The sequence below is a fragment of the Protopterus annectens genome, chromosome 10.part0 (genome assembly GCF_019279795.1).
Source record: "Protopterus annectens isolate FY-2018-M chromosome 10.part0, PAN1.0, whole genome shotgun sequence".
Classification (NCBI taxonomy): domain Eukaryota; kingdom Metazoa; phylum Chordata; order Ceratodontiformes; family Protopteridae; genus Protopterus; species Protopterus annectens.
In genome coordinates this window covers 125,339,931-125,365,461 of record NC_056744.1, presented here as the reverse complement: position 1 = coordinate 125,365,461, position 25,531 = coordinate 125,339,931, and the positions used below count along the sequence as shown (strand labels likewise).

The following is a 25,531-nucleotide window of genomic DNA, read 5'->3' as shown; positions in this document are numbered from 1 at the left end:
ATATTGGACTTTATTGAGAAAAATTCCTGTCAAGTGCTGTACTCTGAAGAGAGGTACTATGGAGGAAACTACGCCTGCATTCGAGGTGACAGAACTGTTGTAAATGGTGGCTAACATAAAAATGTAAGACATTAAAACTGCAAACAGAAGAGATATGTCTAGGCACTGAAACATCTGCAGGTACAACTACAACAAAGGTAGAAAGACTGAAGAGCTGCTGTTTTGTCTATGTAATTTACTTTTGTTTTCTAACCATTAGTGCTGCTTTTAGCACTTAAGCTCACTCGCTCATGAAAGATCAGTCAGAAACTTTGTTAGCCGACAAAGATAAGACAATTTGTTACTGGCACCTTGCTTCAGTGATCTAAAAGGTAAAACAAGTTCAAACTAAAAACACTTCACTGCAGTCTGTGCAGTCCGACTGCTTTGTTATCAAGAACTCAGGTACTTCATGCAGCTAGCAAGGATGTAGTGTTGTTGTAGGTGGCAGCTGTAGGCATCTTTTGTTTTGTTGTGTTTGATTTTAGCTTTAAAAACTGTATGGTCCTGGTACCTTTAACGGTGATTTCAATATTGTTTGTATGTAGGGGGATGAGGGTTCATTTACAAACGACTTGGCCATACCGGTGGGGGTTTCTTTGTTTGTTACTCCTGGCGTAGTGGAAACATCCTTGTTTGTAATTTCCTGGTGGGTGTTCATAGGTTTTCACTGTACAACTGTTTTGTTGTAATTGCAGAAATCTAGCAGTGTGTTAGAGAACAAAACTTTCACATCATACCTAAACGGACATTCCCAGAGTTTTAAATTTGGGCCGAGCTTTAGTCTGCAGGTGCAGTTACAGAATTTCCCATCATACCACACATTGTGCTTACATCATTGTCTATTTCCATCTCCTCATCAAATTTCAGCGTACCCTCCTTGTTCAATCTTCTTTTAATTTCCATAAGAAACTAAGTCTGATTTTACTTTCATTTCTAACAATGATGACTTCAGTGCAAAGCATTCTGTAGAAAAATGATTTTGTGCCAAAATTAATGCATTACAAGTAAAATTCTAAAACTTGGTTACTATTCAAGTTATAGCAAATTCAGGGTGAATGGGATGATAGCACCAAGTGAAAACCATTAAGTGGACAAAATGCAAGCAATTATGGGAAGTTGCGATCGGTAACTGCCATTATTTCAATAGCGTTTACTCAATAATATTAGGAACTCTGTACTAAAGTTTACCAAAACTTGCTGACCCTGTTTAGTAAAGTGCTGTTATGAGGATACATAATAGCTCTTGCCTTTTAAACTAGTAAAATGCTGAAAATAAAGCTATTACAAGCATTTTATACTAATGGTGTATGTTACATGTACAGATACAAAAGGCAGCAGTGGTAAAATAAGGTGTATGTGGAAAATTCAAGGTAGGTGTGCATATGTATATGTACATGCAAGTGTCCAATGGTGCGTATTTATAGGAGAGTTTGATTGTGCGAACGTGCATGTGTGCGAATGTCCGGTTGTGGTTGCATATGCATACATGCACATTTTTGGCCATGATCATCTTCTTTCGGCTGTTCCAGTTAGGGGTTGCCACAGTGGATCATCTGTTTCCATTTCTTCCTGTCCTCTGCATCTTGCTCTCACACCAACCACCTGCATGTCCTCTCTCACGACATCCATAAACCTTAGCTTAGGCCTTCCTCTTTTCCTGTTACCTGGTGGCTTCATCCTTAGCATCTTTTTCCCAATATACTCAGCATCTCTCCTCAGCACATGTCCAAACCAACGTAATCTTGACTCTCTGGCTTTGTCTCCAAACCTTCCAACCTGGGATGACCCTCTAATATAATTATTCCTAATCCTGTCCAACCTCATCACACCCAGTGCAAATCTTAACATCTTTAACTCTGCCACATCCAGCTCTAATGCCTGCCTTTTTGTCAATGCCACCATCTCCAACCCATATAACATAGCTGTTCTCACTATCCTCTTGTAGACCTTCCCTTTCACTCTTACTGGTACTAGTCTGTCACAAATCACTCCTGACACTCTTCTCCACCCAATCCATCCTGCCTGTGCTCTCTTTCTTCACCTCTCTTCCACACTCACCATTACTCTGAACTACTGATCCCAAGTATTTAAACTCGTCCACCTTTGCCACCTCTACTCCTTGCATCCTCACCATTCCTCTATCCTCCCTCTCATTCACCACATATATTCTGTCTTAGTCCTGCTGACCTTCATTCCTCTTCTCTCTACAGCATTCTCCATCTCTGCAGGGTTTCCTCCACCTGTTCCCTACTCTCACTACAGATCACAATGTCATCTGCAAACATCATAGTCCACGTGGACTCCTGTCTGATCTCGTCCGTTAACCTGTCCATCACCATTGCAAATAAGAAAGGGCTCAGAGCTGATCCTTGATGTAATCCCACCTCCACCTTAAACGTATCCGTTGCTCCCACTGCAGACCTCACTGCTGTCACACTACCCTCGTACATATCCTGTACCACTCTTACATACTTCTCTGACACTCCCGACTTCCTCATATAGTACCACAACTCCTCACAAGGCACCCTGTCATATGCTTTCTCTAAGTCAACAAAAACACAATGCAACTCCTCCTGACCTTCTCTACTTCTCCATCAACACTTTCAGAGCAAACATGGCATCTGTAGTGCTCTTTCCTGGCATGAAACCATACTGCTGATCACTAATCATCACGTCCCTTCTTAACCTAGCTTCCACTACTCTTTCCCATAACTTCATGCTGTGAATTATCCCTCTGTAGTTACTACAGCTCTGCACATCACCCTTATTCTTAAAAATCGGTATCAAAACACTTTCTCCATTCCTCAGGCATCCTCTCACTTTCAAAGACTTCATTAAACAATCTGGTTAGAAACTCCACTGCCATTTCACCTAAACACCTCCATGCTTCCACAGGTATGTCATCTGGACCAACAGTTTTTCCATTCTTCATCCTCTTCATAGCTATCCTTACTTCCTCCTTGCTAATCCATTGCACTTCATGATTCACTATCCCCACATCATCCAACCTTCTCTCCCTCTCATTCTCTTCATTCATCAACCCCTCAAAGTACTCTTTCCATCTGCTCAACACACTCTCCTCGCTTGTGAGCATGTTTCCCTTATTATCCTTTATCACCTTTACCTGCTGCACATCTTTCCTAGCTCAGTCCCTCTGTCTAGCCAATCGGTACAGGTCCTTTTCTCCCTCCTTAGTGTCCAACCTTTCATACAACTCTTCATATGACTTATCCTTCGCCACCTCCCTCTCTGCCATGCACCTCATCTCCTTATACTCCGGTCTACTTTCTTCATCTCTCTGACAATCCCACTTCTTCTTTGCCAACCTCTTTCTCTGTATACTCTCCTGTACTTCCTACTTCCACCACGTCTTCTTGTCGTCCTTCCTCTGTCCAGATGTCATCCCAACACCTTTCTAGCAGTCTCCCTTACTAGCTCTGCTGTAGTTAACCAGCTATTTGGTAACTCTTCACTGCCACCCAGTGCCTGTCTTAACTCTTCCCTGAACTCCACCTCACAATTACCCTTTTTCAATTTCCACCATTTGATCCTTGGTGCTGCCCTTACACTTCTCCTCCTCCTCCTGCTCACCAACGTCATCCTACAAACCACCATCCTATGCTGCCTAACTACATTTTCCCCAGTCACCACTTTACAGTCTCCAATCTCCTTCAAATTGATATAATCTACCTGTGTGCATCTTCCTCTACTCTTGTATGTCACCTTATGCTCCTCCCTCTTGTTAAAATACGTATTCACCACAGCCATGTCCATCCTTTTCGCAAAATCCACCATCTGACCTTCTGCATTCCTTTGCTTAACACCATACCTACACATCACTTCCTCATCCCCTCTGTTCCCTTCACCAACATGCCTACTGAAATCTGCTCCAATCACCACTCTCTCACCCATGGGTACAGTCATCACCACTTCATCCAACTCATTCCAAAATTTTTCTTTCTCATCCATCGCACACCCAACTTGTGGAGCATATGCACTAACAACATTCATCATTACACTATCAATTTCCAGCTTCATAAATATTACTCTATCAGACACTCTTCACCTCCACAACACTCTTAGCATACCGCTCCTTCAGGACAACTTCTACGCCATTTCTCCTCCCATCCACACCATGATAAAACAATTTGAACCCACCACCGATACAGCTAGCCTTACTCCCCTTCCATCTGGTCTCTTGCACACACAATATACCAACCTTCCTTCTGTCCCATCATATTGGCTAGCTCTCTCCCTATACCAGTCTTACTGCCAACATTCAAAGTTTGACCCTCACTACCACAGTCGTAGCCTTTCTCCTCTCTTCCAGCCTTCGGCCATGCCTTCTCCCTCTTCTCCTCCTTCGGCCAACAGTAGCCCAATTTCCACCAGCACCCTGTTGGCTAACAGCATGCTTGTGAACAGTAAACAACTGGGGTCATTGCTTTCCTTACTGGAGGAAAGGGTGTACTCGTTCACAAATGTAACTTTCAGGGCTGCTGAGGTGTTCTGTACAGAACAGTAAAATCTGGTAGATTTATAATGATTTTGCAGGTTTAGGATAGATGACAGATGGCACCATGGAACACATTTTGTTAGTGCAAAACATTTATGCATTTTATTAGTTGTATTCAGCCAACTTAGTGTGCTTGTAAATTCATCTGTAGGTTGGTGCAGCATTTATATTGTTTTTCTAAGGGAATTCAGTTATGTGCAAACCAGAAATACAAATATTACTAATACAGTCAATGAATCTGAAAAGGCTTACTGTTTGGTGTTGGTACAATTACTACTTGCTTAGCACATATTTTGTACTTCTTTTTAGAGACTATGTTTATACAAAAGTTTATCATTTCTACATTATATGATCTTGCTTTTGTGCCACTGTCTCATACGCCATTGTAACTAAGTTAATATTTTCTTGGCACTAAACTCCTCACTAGATATTTTGCCCTGTATAAACTCATATCTCCAAAACTGCCCTATATATTGTCGCATGCAGCCTATACTAAATACACCATTCATACGCTAATATTGTATGATTTATTCTGCTAGTTACACTGACATGTGTGTGTGCGGGCGCATGTGTGCGAAATCTGATAATGATGATAGACGTACGAGTTACAGTCTTCATACTTTTCAAAAAAAAAATCATGCTAATGCAACATGTGGTCTATCAAATTTCTACATTTGTAAGAGCAATATTTAAAATGTTGCCTTATTTTTGGGGCTTTATCCTTCATTGTATATGGCTTTGTCCAGATTTCTTGCTCTTAGAGGTTGAGAGGTATGCTTGAACCAGTACTGATTTGCTCTGTTTGAAATGTATGACTGTGACAAACATATCAGATAGCAATGATAACCTATTAGTACTTGCAAAGTACTAGTAGAACAAATTTGCACATTATGTTAGGAAGACAGCAATGCACTTAAAGAACCACATTACATAACAGTTTTGTGAAAACTGAATTGCATATTCTTTTCTTCCTTGGATGCTAATGCTAAATGTAAATTTTGTTAGTACAGTTTCCATTTCCAGGTGTAGAAAATGTTTCTGAATATTTCTCACATAAGGGAATGACTTCAACCTACTGAGTGTGACATCATCGTGCCTCACCTATCGAGTCACCTAAGACTAGTGTGGTGGGCATGCTGTTTTGCCTTAGGGGCTTTGGTTGAGTGGCACACAGTTGAGGAGAGTTGTGTGTCTTGTGATTAGTGTTGTGTTGTGGTGGTCAAGTGTGTTTCTGCCTTGCAGGTCTCTGCTGTTTGGGTAGATTTTTATTGAGAGCCTCCCTGAAGATGGGTGTGTGGTTTGTGTTTCTATGGGAAGGCATGATACTGTGATATCGATATTGAAGGAGTTATTACTGTTATCGGGTTGAAAAGTATAGAAAGATAGAGCATCAGGAAGTAGAGCACAAGAAAAAAAAAGCATTGGGTACATGGAGGTAAATATTTCCAAAAAAGGTATAATAACTGTAGTACATAGTAGAAAGGGTAGAGTAGCCCTGTAAGGATTAACAGTAGTTCAGAATAATAATATTAACGAAAAAAATTAATATATGATTTGATTAGAAAAAGACATTATAGTATGGAGGGAGACGGAGCAGAATAAGGAGACAGCATAGGATAGGGACATAAAAGAAGGTAAGTGGAATAAGGGAGATTACAGGTGGTGTGGAGGAAATGAGGTGGTAAGATATTAAGATGAAGTTATAAACCTGAGGATTAGTATGTCACTGTGTTTAGTACACTGTCAGGAACCACTGTGGTTTATTGACATGAATCACAGCAGCTTCATGTGATGTATAGCACTCTTCCTGTTTAGCTGAATGGTGCACTGGAGAACCTGGAACCCTAAACATTAATAGGCACTACTGGCCTTGGGCTGGCAAACATTGCTGTGTAGCAGGACAGCTCTACACAGTGCAGAAATATAAGGCAGTAAGATGCAGTAAGTCTGCCTTACCAGGTAGCTAAGTGCAGTGTGTGCCCTAGTAAGGCATACTATGTTATAAGCAACTGCCTTACACCAACATGCTGTGGTCCACCAGCATGCCTGACTCCAATTCACAAATCACACAGAAATCACAGTCATTAGGCATAACAGCTCAAGGGATCAAAAGAAAAATAAGTCAAAGATTATTTGTGGATTTATCCTTGATTCTATTGCCATTTCCCTGACTTGCTGAGAGCAATCCTTGTGGAAGACTAGTAGAAATTCTAGACTAGTAGAAATGCTTCATTTTGGTGCTTGTGCATACTTGACCAGACTAGTTTTGTACATTCCACTCCACTCAGTTTATTTAGTTGTGATAGCAGCAAGTATTTTTTACAGAGATAATTAAGGGAAATGTGGTTTATGTACGGTACATAGCGGCTAGCACCTCTAGAGAGGTTTCATTTTGGTTCTTGTGCATGCCTGGACATAGTACTCAAGGGGTCATGTGGCAAATGTTTTGTTTTGGTGCTTGTGGATACTTGGACATACTACTGCTGGGGTCACATTTCAAACGTTTCATTTTAGAGCTTGTGTATACTCGGATATACTAATCAAGCGGTCATTGGGGGAATGTTTCCTGTTGGTTCTTGTGCATACTTGGGAAGGGCTGCTGAAGGCATTGTCAATGGAAATGTTGCATTCTGGTACTTGTGCATAGTAGGACAGACTGCAGAAGTGGTCACTGGGGCGATGTTTCATTTTGGTGCTTCTGCACACTCAGACAACATCAGATGAAGTTATGTACTCACCATAACGTTCCATCTGTGTTGTTTTTGCACCAAACGTACCTTTTGAAATTGTGGCCAAAAAGTTTAACCTGGGTCTTATCAGACCATAACACATTTTCCCACATGCTTTTGGGAGAGTTGATGTATTGTTTTGCAAATTTTAGCTAGTCCTGGACATTTCTCTGAGTAAGAAAAGGCTTCTGTCTTGGAAACCTACCCCATAGTCCAGACATATGGACAATACAGGAGATTGTTGTCACATGTAGTACACAACCAGTACTTGCCAGAAATTCCTGCAGCTCCTTCAGTGTTGCTGTAAGTCTCTTGGCAGCCTCCTTGACCAGTTTTTGTCTTGTTTTTTCATCAATTTTGGAGGGATAGAAGGTAATGACTCAGTCTTACAGAATACTAGCACCCATGAATGTAATGAATGTTTGCTCAAAAGGTTATTGGAGCAATTATCACCTTTGTAAGAGCATGCAGAATCTTGCAGTGAAGACATGAAGGTGATTATCCCATTATTTGTGCAGTTACAATATAACATTGAGTCATTAGCACTTGTCAGGTAAAATCATTGGCAGCTGTCACTGTTATTCACATTACTAAAAGTCATTATTACATTGCAAGCACAGGTGAGAGACACTCCATATGTTTGAGTGTTGCAGATATTTTTCATATTTAGTTCTAAAAGTCTGGAACTTGTCATCTTGAAGAGCGGTTTAGTACTTACAAGATGGAAAAAGACATTTGTCTGTATGGTGTACACGTATCACACCTTGGTTATAATTATGGTAACGGGAGTTATGATTTCTTTTCCTATTTTGCTAAATACCTTTGTCAAGGAACATGTCATCAGGGTAAGTAATACCTCATTTTGAAGGCAGTAATAGTAGTTACAGAACTGTGTATGCTGGACAAATGTACATATCACATTTTGTTTAAGACTTCTGTTATGAGAATTATGATATTTTTTCATAATAACTGTCAGGGAACATGTCAGCATGCTACGTAGTTGCTCATTTGAAGACGGTATTAGTACTTACAAGATATAAAAATAACTCTATATTTTTGCATATGTACAGATTTCCCAGTTTGGCTGGGACCCTGGTTATAGGAATTATATTTTTTCATATTTTGCTAAATAACGGTCAGGGAACATGCCATCAGGATGAGTAATACCTCATTTTGAAGGCAGTTTTATTGGTTACAGGATGGAAAAAGAACTGACTGTATGTTGTACACATATACAGATATCATATTTTGTTTAGGACTTTGGTTATAGAAATTAAGTTTTTTAATATTTTGGTAAATAATTTTGCTAGGGACATGTAACTGTGCCAAGTGACACCTCATTTTGAAGACCGTGTTAGTCCTTACAACATGGTAAAAGAACTGTGCCCGTGGGCTGTACATATGTGCAGATATCAGTTTGTTTAGGACTAAGGTTATGAAAATTATGATTTTTTTTCATATTTTCATAAATAACTTTGCAAAGGAGCATGTTAATGTGCTACGTAATACCTCATTTTGAAGACAGTATTAATAGTTACAACGTGCCTGTATGTTGTACACATGTACAGATATCAAAGTTTGTTTCGGACTTAGGTTATGGAAATTATGATTTTTCATATTTTGGTAAATAACTTTGCAAGGGAGTAGGTCAGTGTGCCAAGTAATACCTCATTTTGAAGACAGTGTTACTCCTTACAACATGGTAAAAGAACTGTCTGTGCACTGTACACATGTACAGATATCACAGTTTGTTTAGTCTTGTAAGATTATGAAAATTATACATTTCCAATACTTATTATGCCCATATCTTTTCAAGGGAGCATGGTGATGACACAAATGATGCATCATTCTGAAGCTGACATTGAGACACACAACTTCTACACTGATATGTAGCCTCTATCTGTTACAGGTGATGAGATATTATGCTTTGTTTACTTACCAATTATGAGAAATATTATATTAATCACATTTCTGTGAATATCTCCGTTAAGGAGCATCACACAGTAATGGCGAAGTTATCATTTTAAAGCTGATATTCATACAAACAAATTAAATACAGATTGCATGGGTCTACACGGTACACTGACCAAAATATTGTGCTTTGCTTTTCCAAAAAGGTAAAAAAAAAATGCACAATATCAGCATTTCTTGCCAAATATGTAATAATGACTTTATTACACACAATCAGCATTTACACTGCTGGAAATGTCAGTGTCTGCTGAACAACTTTCACATTTACATTTTTAGTCTAGATATTATAGTTAAATAGTTATGAAAACTTATTTTCTGCATGGTATTAGAAATGGATTTTCTGAAAATGAGCTCGGGCTGCATTGTTGTTCCTACGGTGGAATTAAGCAGGCAGCTTTTTCTGAGCTCCTATGGAGTGAATGAGTTAATAATGGAAACTCTGCAGAAGAAACCAAACCAAATATGTGCAAGAAGTTTTCAGAAATTCAAGGAACTTGAACACTGTTACACCAATGGAAGACAAGAGGAACCGCCATGAATGGTTTTTACAAATATTTTTCATTCTCAAATAGGAATACTGTGGACTATCAACCAAACATAGAAGGTAATCTAATTTTTATGATTGAGACTCTAGAAAAAAGATTATCAAATGCTAGAAATTCACAAATAGACAACAGCTTTTTAAATGAATGTACTAATTCTAAAAGGGTCCCAAAATGTTTAAGAATGTTTAAATTTCCTAATGGTCTGCATTATAACAGTGACATTTATCAGGAACTGACTGAAATGTTTGATAGGCATGGTACTGAAGCAATGAAAATGACTGTAAAATGGAATGCTTCCCAACTTAACAGTATATATGATGAGATTACGGTTTTGAATAATATCTGTGATGACTATTTGAGTTCAATAAGAACAGATGTAACCAAATCTTTGATAAAGTGGAAGCTAGACGTAAAGAAATTATTGCTAAGAAAAAGAAGAAATTAGTGAGGGATGAGAATCATTACAAGAATAAGTGTGCCTACCCTATACCTAAAAATGTCAACAATTTTAAAGTGGATGTCCATGCTAGCAATAATGTGGCTTATACAAACCATAATGTGAATGACAATACTGATTTTGACACTGCTAACAATTTAGATGAGATATACCACCCCAATCCCTTCTAGACGTTAACACCCCCCCACTCCCACGGAGGTCAGAAAGAGTTGGTGCAAGACCTAAGGAACCTCAGAACAACTGTTTTTTTTATGAAGATCATCAGATTTACCCACACACTTTGAACCAGAGTAATGGAAGAATAAAAGGTAGAGGTAGGAGGGGAAGATGTATGGACAGTGCACCTACAGGAGACAGTATTGTATCTTCTTGTTGAAGAGAATACACAAACTTATAATAATTTCAAGATTTATAATTATACTAATTAAAGTTATTAGTAAAGAACTATTCAACCTTTTCTCTAAGGGATTCAATTTTGTACCCAACAGTACTGGTGATATTTCTGATTTATTAGAACTGAGATTATATGTTCATAAGATAAATCTGCTTACTATACCATTGGAAACATCAGAAACCAATGCTATATTTTACTCTTGTAAGAAAAGAAGTACACTCAACCCCGCCCTCCTTCATCTGACCATTACACACTTTCAGAAAAGTTATGAAAGGGATCTTTATACATTATGGAACAACAAAAGTAGATTCCAAGATAACCTAACTAAGGAAGAAAGATCTGTATTAACAACTATTACTAACAACAAAGCCATCCGAATAATGAAGCCAGATAAAAGGGGTGGAGTAGTATTAGCAGACAAGGTAGATCACACCAGTATAATGTTAAATATTTTACACAACAATTAAAAATACACTACAGTCTCAAAGAACGAAATAAACACTGCTTACAGGAAAATAGATTTTTTTCATTGAAGACAGTATTTCAAGGCACAATTCACTTAGATACCTACAGATTCTTATTAACTAATGCCCACACTGATTCCACCCATCTTTGGAATCCCTGAAGTGTACAAAGACCCCTGTGACCCACCATACAGAGTTACTTTAGCGACACAGGAGTCCAAAACACATACCTTAGCTGCACTAATTGATCTTGTTTTGAAAGGTGTACTAAATAATACACCTCACACATCCTTAAGGACGCCTGGGAATTTTTAAACAAAATAAGACAAGAGTATTTTTCTAAGGACTGTATCTTTTTGACTATAGATGTCACTGATCTATACACAAGTAAACCTCACAAAGAAGGGCTAGAAAATTTCAATGAAGCTTTATTAGAACTTACCCGATGGGATCAGGTGACTATTAATTTCTCAGTGGAAGTAATGGAACTTATTTTGACAAATAATTTTGTCTTTTTTGTGGGGGAATACTTTAGACAAGAGAAAGGAGTAGCTATGGGGGCCGCATGCACCACCACATGCAAATTTAGTTATGCATACACGGGAGAGCCGTTTTACACTGAATTCCAAATTCAAAAACTGTTGGAACATTTATTTCAGATATCTGGATGACACCTTTATTTTATGGACATCCTCAGAGGTAGAAATTACAAAATTCCTCCACTATATAAACAACACTACTGAATTTTAAGTTTACTTACCAACAAACTCTGCAGGTTAACTATTTAGATGTGCGAGTTTAACTAAAAACTTGGACTCCAACTGCTTTGAATCAACTATTTTCAGGAAGGAGACTTTTTGCCACCCTTTTCATACAAAGAATGTATTCAAAGGGCAACTGATCAGAGCACCCAGAATGTGTTCAAATATCAGTCTATTTGATAGGGAAATTGACAAGATTATTTTTATGTTCCTGGAAAGGCACTATCCCAAACAATTATTGTGCAACAAAGCAAAGGAAGTATTCAAAGAATGGGGTAAGAAATACCAACACTTACTGGGATTAGATTATAGCAGGAACTGTTCTACATACAGAGGATGGCAACGGAACACAAACAGGCTAATCTTATACCAATTCTATTATTAAATAAGAAAATGTCTAAAAATATTAAATCCATTATTAAAAATGATGAGTATTTTTAAAATAGCGACCCCTCTTTACCTACAAGATAGGTAAAAAGTTAGTGGAAAGAAGCACCAGTATCCAAGACACCACACACAAATTACAAGCACCACAAGGGGAGGTTCCTAATCAATGCCATTTTGTTTTAAAAGTTGACTTCAACATCAGAAACATACAGAACCAGTTTAGTGAAAAGGAACTGTGGAACTAAAGAAGTCATTTACATCGCAGTCTGTACTGCCTGTCAGAATTTTTATGTTGGCAAGATTGAGACATAGGTAACTGGATTTATGAACATAGTTATGATGTTATGAGAGAAAATACCAATAGTTCCTTTGATTAAACATACTCAGTCTTGCAAGGGTTTCAAAAAAATTCTTTTTGGCATTTTGGAAATAGTGTCTTACAATGAAAGAGGATCATCCTGGGGGACATAATTAGAATTTAGGGAGATGATATGCCAGTCAGATTAAATGCTAACTGCCCAGGTTTAAATGAACAGATTTCTATTCTTTCAGCTTTAACACGAAAGCAAATTATGATCCGGTCTTTAAAATGCACCTATTAAAACTTTAATATGTGCATATTTTATACTTTTAAGCACATTTTACAAGACTCGTCCTAATGTTTTATTTTTAAACAAGCATTGTTTAGTTTAAAATATTGTCTAAAACTATGTTCATAATATTTGTATATTTTTTTTCACAGGGTCTACATGTATTTGATTTTGAGGTAGTACTGTATGTCTGTCTTTTTAAATGAAAAGTTTTCAATATAAATGGTCTTTAAAAGAATGTAATTACACTAAATTGGTGTGGGCCACTAAACAATTACACCTATGTATATACAAGTCAAGTTGCATCTTGGGTAAATGATTCTGATTAAGTCCTTTACACAGTCAAATATGACATTTATTTATTTTCCATTTGTTGACCGGGTTAGTCCGTCTCAGCTTGCGCCCTTTTTCAGCAAAGGCCCAAGAAGAAAAGCTCTACAGTACAAATTATACAAGTATAAGAATCAGAGGACAAATTTTGCAAGTAAATAAAAATTCACAGTTCCAAATAGTGATTCACAGCTCCATATTACAAAATATAAAATTCAAAGAACAAGTTGTGAAGGCGAGAGAATCATAGTACAGAAAAACATGTTCACAGTACAGATTATGCTAGTGTAGAATTAATAGCAGTAAGTAGAAAAAGATATAAATGGAAAAGATAAGACTGATGACCATATATAGCTCAAGAAGAAATGTCAGTAAGTGAGGGATTACAAACTGGTAGTAAGTACAGAAGACCATTTGGTCTGAACAAGGTAGCTAAGATGTAGAAGAACTGTTATTTGTGGTTTAGTATTAAGAGAGACAGACGTTAGTTTGACTAGTAGTAGTGTGAGGGGAAGAGATATGTAAAGGAGAGAAGAGGGAGATTACTGTCAGATTACTAGGGACAGTAAATTAGAGGGGTTTAGAGAGGAGCAGTAGAAGAATAATGTGTTGGTATACAGGAAGTTAGTATCAGGTTACTAGGAACAGCAAAGTACAGGGCTATAAACAACAGTAGTAGAGTAAAGCAGGATAAACAGGAAGCAAGGATAGATATTATTGTGGGAAAGGAAGTAACAGAGAGGAATGTGAGGCAGGGAAAAGAATAAAAAAGAGAGAGGGGGGAGGAATTTTAGGTGGGATGGTTTCATTGACATCTCCAGGTACTGTATGGATGATTTCTGAGAGTTCTCTTGAATTTATATGCATGAGTGATATTTCTGAGGGTAAGGGAAGCTTATTCCATGACAGAGCAGGAAGACAACTATACAGTTATACCCAAGTGATTTTTTTAGGTTTATGGATCTGTAAGAGGCATCGATCAACTTCTGAGGGAGTGTGGCGGGTTATAGAGGGAGACCCAAGAGGATATGCTAGGGCAGGAGGAGGGCTTACTTAGGATGGTGTGGATTATGAGAAGTTGAGAATATGTGAGTTGGTTAGGAAATTCTAACCAACTGAGAGTTTGGAGAGAAAGACAGTGATGTGATTTTGATGGCACGTTGGTTGCAAATTTGGCAACTTTGTTATATGTAGTTTCAAGTTTGGATAGTAGAGAGGACTGTAATTTAGTGAGGATTTGAGAGCAGAACAAAAGATTAGGAAGAAGATAAGCATGGGCAAGAGAGATTCTAAAGTTAGGGGTGAGGAAATTTTGGTTTCTTTAAAGTAGGCCAAAAAAACCAGTTCAGCTGTGGTTTTACTTCTATTATTCCTTACGTTCACATTCAACAAAAAGAACGACGAATAGATAGAAAATTGCTCACTTTATTGGTAAAAAACAACAAAGCTTTCGGGAATGACACTGAAGAAGGGACATTCCGGAAAGCTTTGTTGTTTTTTACCAATAAAGTGAGCGTTTTTCTATCTATTCGTTCTTTTTCTTTAAAGTAGGCCAAGCTTTTGTGGGTTTTCCTTATACAGTTGAGTACATGGAGACCAAATCTAAGTTGGTCATCGATGATTACACCAAGGAGCTTTGTGTGGGGTTTAGTTGAAATTATGGTGTTATTAAGGGAAGAGATGGTGAAAGTTGATTTAAGACTGGAGAGAGATTTGGGTAAGAATAGGAGGAACGTAGTCTTTTTAGAGTTAAGCACAAGTTGGTTGTTAGTAAGTCAGGTTTCAGTGAGGATAAAAGAGGTCTTGAGTCTAGGTGAGCAGGTCAGGTCAGAGGGATTGTCAGCAATGGTGATGATAGTAGAGTCATCCGCATACTGGATGAGGGATGACTGAGGACAGAATACGTGGAGCTAGTAAGTAAAAATGTTAAAAAGAAGGTGACCTACAATAGAGCCTTGTGGGATGCCATTTTATGGGGAGAAAGGGAGACAGAGCTGAAAGCCATCTGATGGAATGCTGTGTTAGTGAGGTACCTGGTAAACCAGGAAATAGTAGCAGGGGGGAGAGGTTTAGTTGAAATAGCTTGAAAAGGAGGATGGAGTGGGAAACAGTGTCAAATGCTTTGGAGCAGGATTATTAATTTATTATTGTCTAGTTAGGAGGATGGAGTTAGTAAAGGAAATGAAAACAGACATGGTGTTGTGGTGGTGGGGAGGGGAGCCATGCTGGGTAGGGGTGATAAAGTTTTCTAGCATGAGAAAAGACATGATTTGGTTGTGGCCACAATGCTTGAGAACTTTGGAGAGTGGAGACAGAATGGCAATTGGTCACTAGTTGCAGAGTTTTACAGAGTTTTCACCTTTGTGGATAGGTATGGTGTGGAATTTCTTCCAGAGGGTTGGGACAGTGGATTCACAGATCGAGTGGTTAATAAGGATGGAAACGGAGTATGCTATGGAGTTAGCAGCAGTCTTTAGGAAGAGTGACAGCAAGTTGTCGGCTCAAAGGGAACATGGTTTAAGTTTAAGAAAAAGATTTTTAATGTAGACAGTGGGGGATGGAACTAAGTGAGAAAGGGAAGTTATGTAGTAGGGGGATGGTAGGAGGTGAAGGAATGGAAGGGTAGGAAGTAGGCATAAATTTGCTTATGGTATCAATAAACTAGGTATTGAAGATGGAGGCAGTTTCTTGAGGCGAGTTATTATGGCAGGGGTTTGGTGTTGAAGGGTTACTGGGGTGGAGAATTTGGTTGACTGTATTCCAGACTTTTTTGGGATTTCTAGGTTGTAAGGTTAGAGGTGTGTGGTAGAAGTTTTTTTGTCAATGTTAATGTGTTTTTTGGTCAGGTTACAGAATTCCCCATATTTTTGGTAATGCACGTGTGATTTGGTTTTTCTCCAGAGTTTCCATGCAGAATCTCTATTTTGCATGAGGGACCGGGTTGACTTGCTGAGCCAGGGTGAGCAGCATGATTGGACTCTGACAGTTCTGGGAGGAGTTAGGGAATTTAAGAAGATGGAGCTGAATTGATGAACGGCTTTATCAAGAAAGAGGTAAGAGAGGAAGGACTAGTCAAATAGGGGTGAGACAGTTATTAAAAGTCCCAGGGTTGAAGTTGGCTAATTTGTCATTCTTTAAATTTATGGGGTCTGGGGGGGGGGTCTTTGGACTCAAATAGGGGAATGATCACTAATTGTATCTGGCAGGGATTCAGGGTGGTGATAGAGGTTTGGATGGGAGACAAATCCAATCTTGGGTGTAATTGGAGTTAGTGGGTTTCTGAAGAAAGTGGGAGAAGAGATAAGCTGAGTATTGACATAAAAGGTGTATGCTTGTGGAAGGGGAGTCAGAGGTGAGGTAAGTCAGTTAATATTAATGTCGCCTACAATGACAGTTTTGTTAGGTATAGTGTCAGCCATCCAATGAAGAATCTGTTCTAGTACAGGTATGTTGTCTTCCGGTGGTATATAAATGGATGCTATACTTAGGTTTTTTTGGTTATTTCGTTTACAATTAGCAATGATAAATTCAGCTGGGTGAAAAAAGAGGGGGGGTAGGTTGGTTGGGGGGGATAAGGTTAGTAGGTTGGAGTACATAATGGCTACACCTCCACCTTTCTTATGTGCTCTGTCTAGGCACAAGATGTTGTACCAGGGGAGAGAAATTAATTGTGTCATGTGGTTTCAACCAAATTTCAGGTAGTGAGACTATGTTAGGGGAGTCATGAGAAATCCAAGATTGAAATTCTGTTGACTTGTTAAGAATGCCATGGACACTGATGGAGTAGAAGGTGAGATGTTTGACACTGGGGACTGGTAATTGCAGGAGTGGGTGAGTAGTGTTGGTAGGAGTAAATAAGTTGTTATGGAGGCTTGGGTTGGAATTAATGTCACCAGACAGACTAAGAGTGTTACAAATGTGGAGTAAGAGTGATATAGTGGGGAGAGGAAGGAGGAATTTCAGTTGTTATGATGTGGAAAGGTTTTTGGAAGGAGTCCGATTTTGGGGAGAGTGCGTTCAGTGCAGGAGAAGACAGTCCGAAATGTAGAGGAGGAGTAGTGAGAGGTTGTACTAGAAAAGTAGGACAATGTAAGGGAGTTAGGATGAAAATTAAGTTGAATGTGATAAGAAGTGAGGTAAGATACGATGAGAAAGGCTAAGAGGTGAAGGAGGAACAATGATGTGTAAGGAAAACTGGCAGGATATTGTGTGATTGCATAAAGGAGGGTGAGAAGTATTATTATGGGGGATGTAACTAGAGTGTGTGGGTGAGAGGTTTAAGAATAGAGTGCGTAAGGTGGTGGGAGTGGCCAAGGTAGGAGATGTAGAGTCTGATAGGCTGAAGATTAGGAAATTGGGAGTGTACAGGGGGTGTGGTAAAACAGGTCACGACTTTTCACTGTGCAAGAAAAACAATCAGTGAAGCCCAGAGGGTAAGTATACTCACAGTAAATAAGTATGAAAGCAAGGCCAAATGAGAAGATTACGAAGGCAATCAGGGGGAGACAGAGGGAGGAAGAGGAGAGAGGAGATCGGTATAGGGAAGCCTGAGAAGTTGAAAGTAGTTAGAGATATTGGTGGCCAAAAGTTTGTACTGGGATGTTTAGAAAAGCTGAGAAGAGGGAGTGAATACGGAGGCTGCAGCATGAAGTAGGTGGAAATTAGTATAACAAAGGGCTTAACCTATGTATCTGACTTTTGTTATATTAAAATAATGTTTTATACTGGCAGCATTGATTATTTAAATTTCATCCTCCTTTTAGAGCTGACTACAGAGGTATTTGCACTGAGGGTGCACTACGTGAGCTATTTTCTGGTTATCTGTAGTGGGTATTAGCTGCACATGCCCCGTTTTTATGTTACTGCCCCTAGCAGCACATATCAGAGTGGAGTCATCAGCGCATTGTACTATAGTGTCCCTTTTGGCTGCTTTGTTTAAGTCACTGATAAACTTTATACCCGAATAACTGCAGCTATGACGTCGGGTGAAGTGCGACATCAGCCGAGGCCAGACCCAGACTTTGGAATCCGGCCGACCGAAGGGCTGCCTGACGACAGGACAACCCATTTGTAAGGACTGCAGATGCATCCTTGAAGGACATCAAGCTGAAGTTCTACGATGGAGGCCTGTAGGACTCCAATGAATATAGGAAGGAAAAAGAAGGAATCATCTTGATATTTCACTACCTGGGACCTACTACTGAGGTAGCTAAGAAACCAGTTAAATGAGTAGAGTGACAACACACAGGAAGTGTGTTTAATTAGGAGAATTTGATGACTATGTCAGATATTCTAAAAAATCCAGAAAGAGGGCTGAGGCTACAAGACTTGAATTTTTACTGTGATTTGCTGTATCTATGAACCTTAAAAAGGTAGTGGCTGTACTGGGATTGGGTCGGAAACCATGGTGTGAAGGAGGGACGAGGTTATGAGAAGTAATTTATCTAGTACATTGAGAGTGAATATAATCCCCACCTTTAGGCCATTTACTACAGAGAGCAATCAGTTTATGACTGGTGCTCAACAATTAGCAAGGAGGCAAAGTAGAACAGGTTATCAAACATTTAGTGAATGAATAGAAGAAGAAGCTAATACCACCACCTAATTGGCTTACACAGTATAATCTAATGGTCAACTGACAGGACAGTGGCCAATTTGGTAAGTGGTCCTTAGGGGGCAAAAACTACTCCTTTGAGGATATTGGCCACAGCCACTTTCCAGCATAAGGCAAATATATTTATCAGACACTGGTACAATTAGCTATGCAGGCAGTCATTTTGCATAACCTAAAACTGACACCTTTCTTACACCAAGTAGCTTCTGCACAAACTGAATTTATTTTGCTTGTTTACCAATAATGTCCAGTGGAGCAAGACTCTTCATTTACAATGGAGACCTGGGAAGAAAACCTCCAATTTATGCAAATTACAATACAATCAAATGTATACTGACATCTCAAGTAGTCTTAACTGTATTTCATACATATAACAGTTCTACCACCATCAAAGCATTGTAGCTCAGCAGGCATATTGATCACTGTCACTACTAAGAATTTCAACAAATGCACAATGAAGAATCAAAAAGTAAGTACAGATGTGAAATTACGGTCATGGTCCTCAGTGAGAAAAAAAATTACACAATAATGGAAACCAAGGAAAAACATGGCAAGAAATTATGAGCTAGCTCTCACGTATTGAAAGGAAACAGAAAAAAAAGTTTAATGATCTAGTCACCTTCCAGGCTGATACAAAAGGTTGACATGCAAGGAGCCACTAAATATGTTTATACCTAGGCAGAAGAAACATCTATCAAAGAATATGGTGACGACTACAAGAGACTTTAGAGTCTCGATTATCCAAACTAATTGGGACCTAGGGTAGTTCATGATAATCAAACATATAACTGAACCAGATAAAAAAACTTCTACAGACTTGGTTTTTTTCTGCATGCACGAATACACTTCTCAACCAGTAATTTCAGTGGACAACAAACAATATTTTTCACACACGAGCTGGCTACAAGCTCAAAAAACATGCTCAAGTGAATATGTATGTTGTTTACATATTCAGACTATGATTTTTCCAGTCTGAAATTTTTGGAAGGCTGGTTCTGATAACTGACAATGGGATAATCAACTCTCTACTGTAAAAGACTAAATCCTCAGAATTTCAGTGGTATCAACTAGGCACTACAGAACTGTCTTCAAGACGTCTGCGCTTCTTAATAAATTCTAGGTAATCCTAGGCTCATTCAAGCTATGTTTACCTCTCTGTATTACCTTTGAATAATTTAATGAAGACTACTTTACCTAGTTGCTTAAAAACTGAATTACTAACTTAGTACTTACTGCAACTGGCAGTCACGTTTAACAAAAATTAGCTGAACACCAATAAAAACAGGCATATCCCAACATCTTATGGTTAATTTTCCACAACTGTTTGCAGATTAATGCTTTGTAGACATTCGGCATAGACACTTTCAAGTAATAAATTGTGAACAAGAGGACCAAACAACACAAATGGCTAGAAAGAACCTTAGATCATAGCAGTACATGACTAACAAGGGCAAAAGGGATGCCAGTCTGACAGGAAAGGGACATGTAATCCCCAAGTGTGGGCGTTAGTGAAACGTGAAAAGTAGAAAGATAAAAGTAGGGTAAAGAATTCAGAAGATGAAATCCAGTGCAATGAACCCCATGGAATATATGTTGGTCAGAAAATGAACAGTTCCATGTGCTGGCTGCACTATTTTAATTAATTATGTAAACAGAAACAAGTAAGGTAAAACATTATTGTTGTATGTTCACCTCTGCATTGTTATAGAAAGCCGTGCTGTTTTTCTCCTGCACGTCCTCTCCTCTGGCAGTGAAGAATGTTATTGGATAAAAATCTTTGTGTGCTGGCTGCTTTCCACTAGCCATTAGCTTCCCATCATAGAACAGCTCAGATGTGTAACTGAAACAAGACAAAAAGGCAGTATTAACAGGGTTAAAACCTTACAGTATCTTCTAAAAGTATCGCAAATAAAAGGAATTACAGCATATGCTGTTTAAAGTAGGTTACAAAGATGTACAGTATGCAAAAGACCAACTACAGTACAAATAATGGTTGTGCTTGTGGTTATCACTTTTAGTGTGTAGCACTGGTTTTAGAATTTTATACAAACTGCTGTGTTGATAAGACTATGAATGAAGAACATTGTTCAGCCTATCTGTGGTCAGGTAGCAGTCATGCACTGTTCTGCAGACAATGTATTTACTCTTGCTCCAGACACTGGTATGATAACACACATCTCAACTGACTTCTACTTTGTATGGAATTTCTGGAAAAAGAACTGTATAACTGCAATTATTTTGCCTTCTAGGAAATGCTGACTCTTCAGCCTCACTACTCAGACAAAGAGCTGGCACTAATGAAATGACTTTCTAATGCAAACTGCAGTGTCTAATCCAAATCCACCAATGATCTGTCTCATTTGCAAAAGAACAGTGAAGAGAAAAAATGCATAGGAAGAAGGGAATAAACGTTAAGGAAAGGAAAAGTACAGTTGTGTACACTTACCATAAATATAGATGTTTGAGTGTATTCACAGTTGCAGTCATTAGACTTGGGTTATATGCCTGCAGGTAGCCCTCAGTCGGCCCGAATACCAGACTTAGTATTTCTGCGTCAGTTGCTGTCGCTCCAGGACTGACGTTAGGTCATCAGGGGTATAAAAAACAGGCAGCCGACACCATTACATCAGTTTTTCCTGCCTTGTCAGGAGCCCCCAAATAGGGAGCTAAGTTATGGTGGAAGAACACCACCAGTAGAAAGTAAACTCCAAAAGTTCCTTGTAAGGAGAGACAGACAGAGAGACTCAAGGGGGATGGGGGGGGGAGGGAAACCAGGACTGCATGTTCTTCGTGCTTCAGTGTTGCAGTCATAACATTTGGATTGCTTCCCAAAGCTGAAGGAAAGGGTGGAGGCAGTGAACAAGACTGGGGGCTGGCTAGGATGCCCTGCAAGCCTGTGGTGGCAAAGCCTGCCCTGGATTTGGAGAAGATAGACAGGTGGTAATGTTTGAAGGTATGAACAGATGTCCACGTTGCATACTCTAAGATGTCCCTAGTGGGGACCCCCCTGAGGAAAGCTGCAGAGGTGGAGGTTGCTCTGGTAGAGTGTGTCCTGACCCCCTTGGGGGAGGTTTCCCCATGTTGCTTGTAGCAGAATGGATGCAGTGTGCTATCCATTTGGAAATGGTTTGTTTGGATATGGCCTTGCCCTTTGCTCCTGCAGCAAAGCTGGCTAACAATTGATCAGTCTTTCTAAATGCTTTAGACCTGTCTAGGTAGAATCTGAGCTGTCTCTGCACATCTAGAGAGTGCAGAATCCTTTTTCCCTTATTTTGTGGGTTAGGGGAAAAGGTGGGCAAATGAATGGATTGGTTGAGAGCCACACCAGACAACACTTTTGGCATGAAGTATGGGTTAGTCCTGAGGGAGACCCTGCAGGCATGGAAAATGATGAAGGGCTCTACAGCCATTAGTGCTTATAGCTCAGATACTCTTCTTGCTGAAGTGATGGCCACAAGCAAGGCTGTCTTCCAAGAGAGACACTAACTCTGCTGAAAAGCACAGTTTTGTACCTACCATAATTGTAGATGTTCGAGTGCTCATACAGCTGCAGTCATCACACTTGGGTTATCCTGCCGTCAGGCGGGTCCTCGGTCGGCCGAATTCCAAAGTCTAGGTCCGGCGTCGGCTGTCGTCGCTTCTTCCCTGACGTCAGTGTGGCAGGGGTATAAAAGAGGCAGCCGACGCCATTTTCTTCAGTTTTTCTTGCCCCAAATGTCAGGTGCCACCAGAAAGGAAGGCAAAACATGATATTATGCAAACATACAAAGTAGATAAATCAAAACAGTAGTTGCAAGCAAATACACCATAAAGGAATACCCCAAAGAGGTTGTATGTTAAAGGTGTTTGTCATAAGTCCTGTCCTAAGAGGGGAAGGAGGGAGGGTAACCTGGACTGCAGCTGTATGAGCACTCGAACATCTACATTTATGGTAGGTACAAAACTGTACTATGTTCATCGTGCATACAGCTGCAGTCATCACACTTGGGTAGAATCCCAAAGCTAAGTAAGGGTGGCAGGTACTAAGTGGAATTAGGAGGGGCTAGGATGCCCTGCAGGACCTGCTGTAACAAAGCCCGCTCTAGATTTTGAGTATAGTGGAAGGTGGTAGTGCTTGGAGAAAGTGTGCACTGAACTCCAAGTAGCTGCTTCCAAAATGTCCTTGGTAGGGACCCCCCTGAGGAAAGCTGCAGAGGTAGCTGTAGCCCTGGTGGAGTGGGATCTGATGTATACAGGCACTGATTTTCCATGAAATGAATAACAAAAGCGTATGCAGTGGGCTATCCATTTTGAAATTGTCTGTTTGGAAATAGCCTTTCCTTGAGCACCTGTAGCATAGGACACAAAGAGCTGCTCAGATTTCCTGAATGACTTTGTTCTGTCCAAGTAATAACGAAGTTGTCTGTGAATGTCCAAGGAATGTAGTAGCCTCTCTCCTTTGTTCTGTGGATTTGGATAAAAGGTAGGTAAATGAATAGTCTGATTCAGAGCTACACTGGATACTATCTTTGGCATGAAGGTAGGGTTGGTTCGTAAGGAAACCCTGTCCTGATGGAAAATGATGAATGGTTGCACAGCCATGAGGGCCTGTAGCTCCGAAACCCTGCGTGCTGAGGTAATAGCCAGAAGGAAGGCTGTTTTCCATGACAAGTATTGTAGCTCTGTTGAAGAAGCCGGCTCAAAAGGAGGCAGGGTCAGCTTTTCCAATACGAAGTTGAGGTCCCAAGCTGGGGCTGGTGGTTTCCATGGGGGTTTTATATTTTTTGCCCCTCTGAGGAACTGCCTTAACAGAGGATGTGAGAATAAAGGAGGATCTGTATTGTATTGTGCTGAAATGGCTGAAAAGTGGATCTTGATGGAGGAGAAGGAAAGGCCACTGTTTAACATCTCAGCTAGGTATTGTAAAATTTGAGGAATATTTATTACCCAAGGGTTCTGGCCCTTTTCTTGATTCCAGGAACAAAATCGTTTCCATTTGGCGGAGTAGGTTTTTCTAGTAGAGGGTCTCCTGGCCTCCAAGATAACATCCTGCACCTCCTTGGAGAGGAGAGTCTTTTGGATAATTAAGGTATTCTCCATACAGCTAGATTTAAGGTTTTGAGCTGGCTGTGAAGGGTTTTGTAGTTGTGCTGGGACAACAGAAGAGGAACTAGAGGTAGGATCCATGGTGGTGAGTGTGACAGGCTCTTTAGAAGGGGATACCAGTGTTGTCGTGGCCAGTCTGGAGCAAGGAGAATCATTTGTGGTGCCTCTGCTCTGGTTTTTAATAAAACTTTGGTCAGTAGAGGTAGAGGCGAGAAGGCATAGACTGTCAATGTTGTCCAACTGAAAGAGTGCGTCCACTTTCCAGGCCTGTGGATGATAGGTCCTTGGAACAGAATTTCTCCAACTGGTAATTTCTGGGGGTAGCAAATAGATCTATGTCTGGCTGTCCCCATGCTTGAGTTATCTTTGAGAAGACTTGAGGATGCAACTTCCATTCGTGTGGGTCGGTCATATTTCTGCTTAAGTTGTCTGCCAGTGTGTTTTCCTTCCCTGGCAGGAATTGTGCCTGTAGTTGAATTTGTAATTCCAGTGCTGTGTTCCACAGGGTCATAGCTTGCCTGCGTAGGGGGTATGAATGAGTTCCCCCCTGTTTGTTTATGTACCACATGACTGTGGTGTTGTCTGTCCTTATTAATAGCTGGCCTGGATGCAGAAGGTCTGTGAAGGTCATAAGAGCATTTTGCACGGCTAGCATCTCCTTTTGGTTAATGTGTAGGTGCTTCTCTTTTTGGGACCATTTTCCCTGAATACACTGATCTGCCATGTGTGCTCCCCAGGAGTAGTCTGAGGCGTCTGTTGTGATGATTTGAGTTGCTTGAGGTAAACAGAAAGGGAGACCTGTGTTTCTTTGGCATGCTTGAGCCCACCACAAAAATTCCTTTTGAAGGAATGGAATGAGTGGTACAATTGTTTCCAAGCTGTGGCTGTGTTGAGACCATAAGTTTTTTAGGTACCATTGTAGTTTCCTCATATGCAGCTTTGCACATGGTATTAGTAGGATGCAAGATGCCATGAACCCCAGAGCCTGCAGGACTTTCCTTGCAGTTAGTCTGGTTAAAGTTGCCATATTGATGAAGTATTGAGACAGTTCCCCTTGTTTGTCTGGCATGAGGTAGGCCATCTGGGTTCTTGTATTTAAGCTGGCACCCAGAAAAATTATCTGTTGAGAAGGTATTAGTTTTGATTTCTTTTTGTTCACTGTGTAACCCAGGTAGTTTAATAGTTTTATTACAAACGCCAGATGCTGTAATATAATGTTCTTGCTGTCCGCTTGGATCAGGCAGTCGTCCAGATATGGGTAGATTTGTATTCCTTGTCGTCTGCAGAATGCAACCACTGATGCCAGGCATTTCGTAAACACTCTGGGCGCAGTAGATAAGCCAAAGGGCAATGCAGAGAATTGGTAATGGGTTGAACCTGCAAGAAATCTGAGGTATCTTCTGCAATCTTGTCCGATAGGGACATGCAAGTATGCCTCCTTGAGGTCCAACGTTACCAGCCAAGACTCCTTGCCCAGCATGGGAAGAAGCTGCTGTAATGTGAGCATCTTGAATTTTGGTACCTCTAGATATGTGTTTAGAATAGATAGGTCTAAGATGGGTCTCCAATCTTTGTCCTTCCTTGGTACCAGAAATAGTCTTGAGTAAAAACCTTGACCCTGTTCTTTTGCAAGTACCTCTTGAATA

General features: G+C 39.9%; 1 protein-coding gene across 1 annotated transcript in view; it reads right to left on the bottom strand.

Moving 5' to 3' along the window:
- Positions 1 to 25,531, bottom strand: part of HELZ (helicase with zinc finger) — a 3,197,037-nt gene that overhangs the window by 1,214,054 nt on the left and 1,957,452 nt on the right. Inside the window, exon 19 of the mRNA XM_044085095.1 lies at positions 20,493 to 20,640. Within this exon, the coding sequence (XP_043941030.1) occupies positions 20,493 to 20,640 (148 nt within the window). The remainder of the gene's footprint in view (positions 1 to 20,492; positions 20,641 to 25,531) is intronic.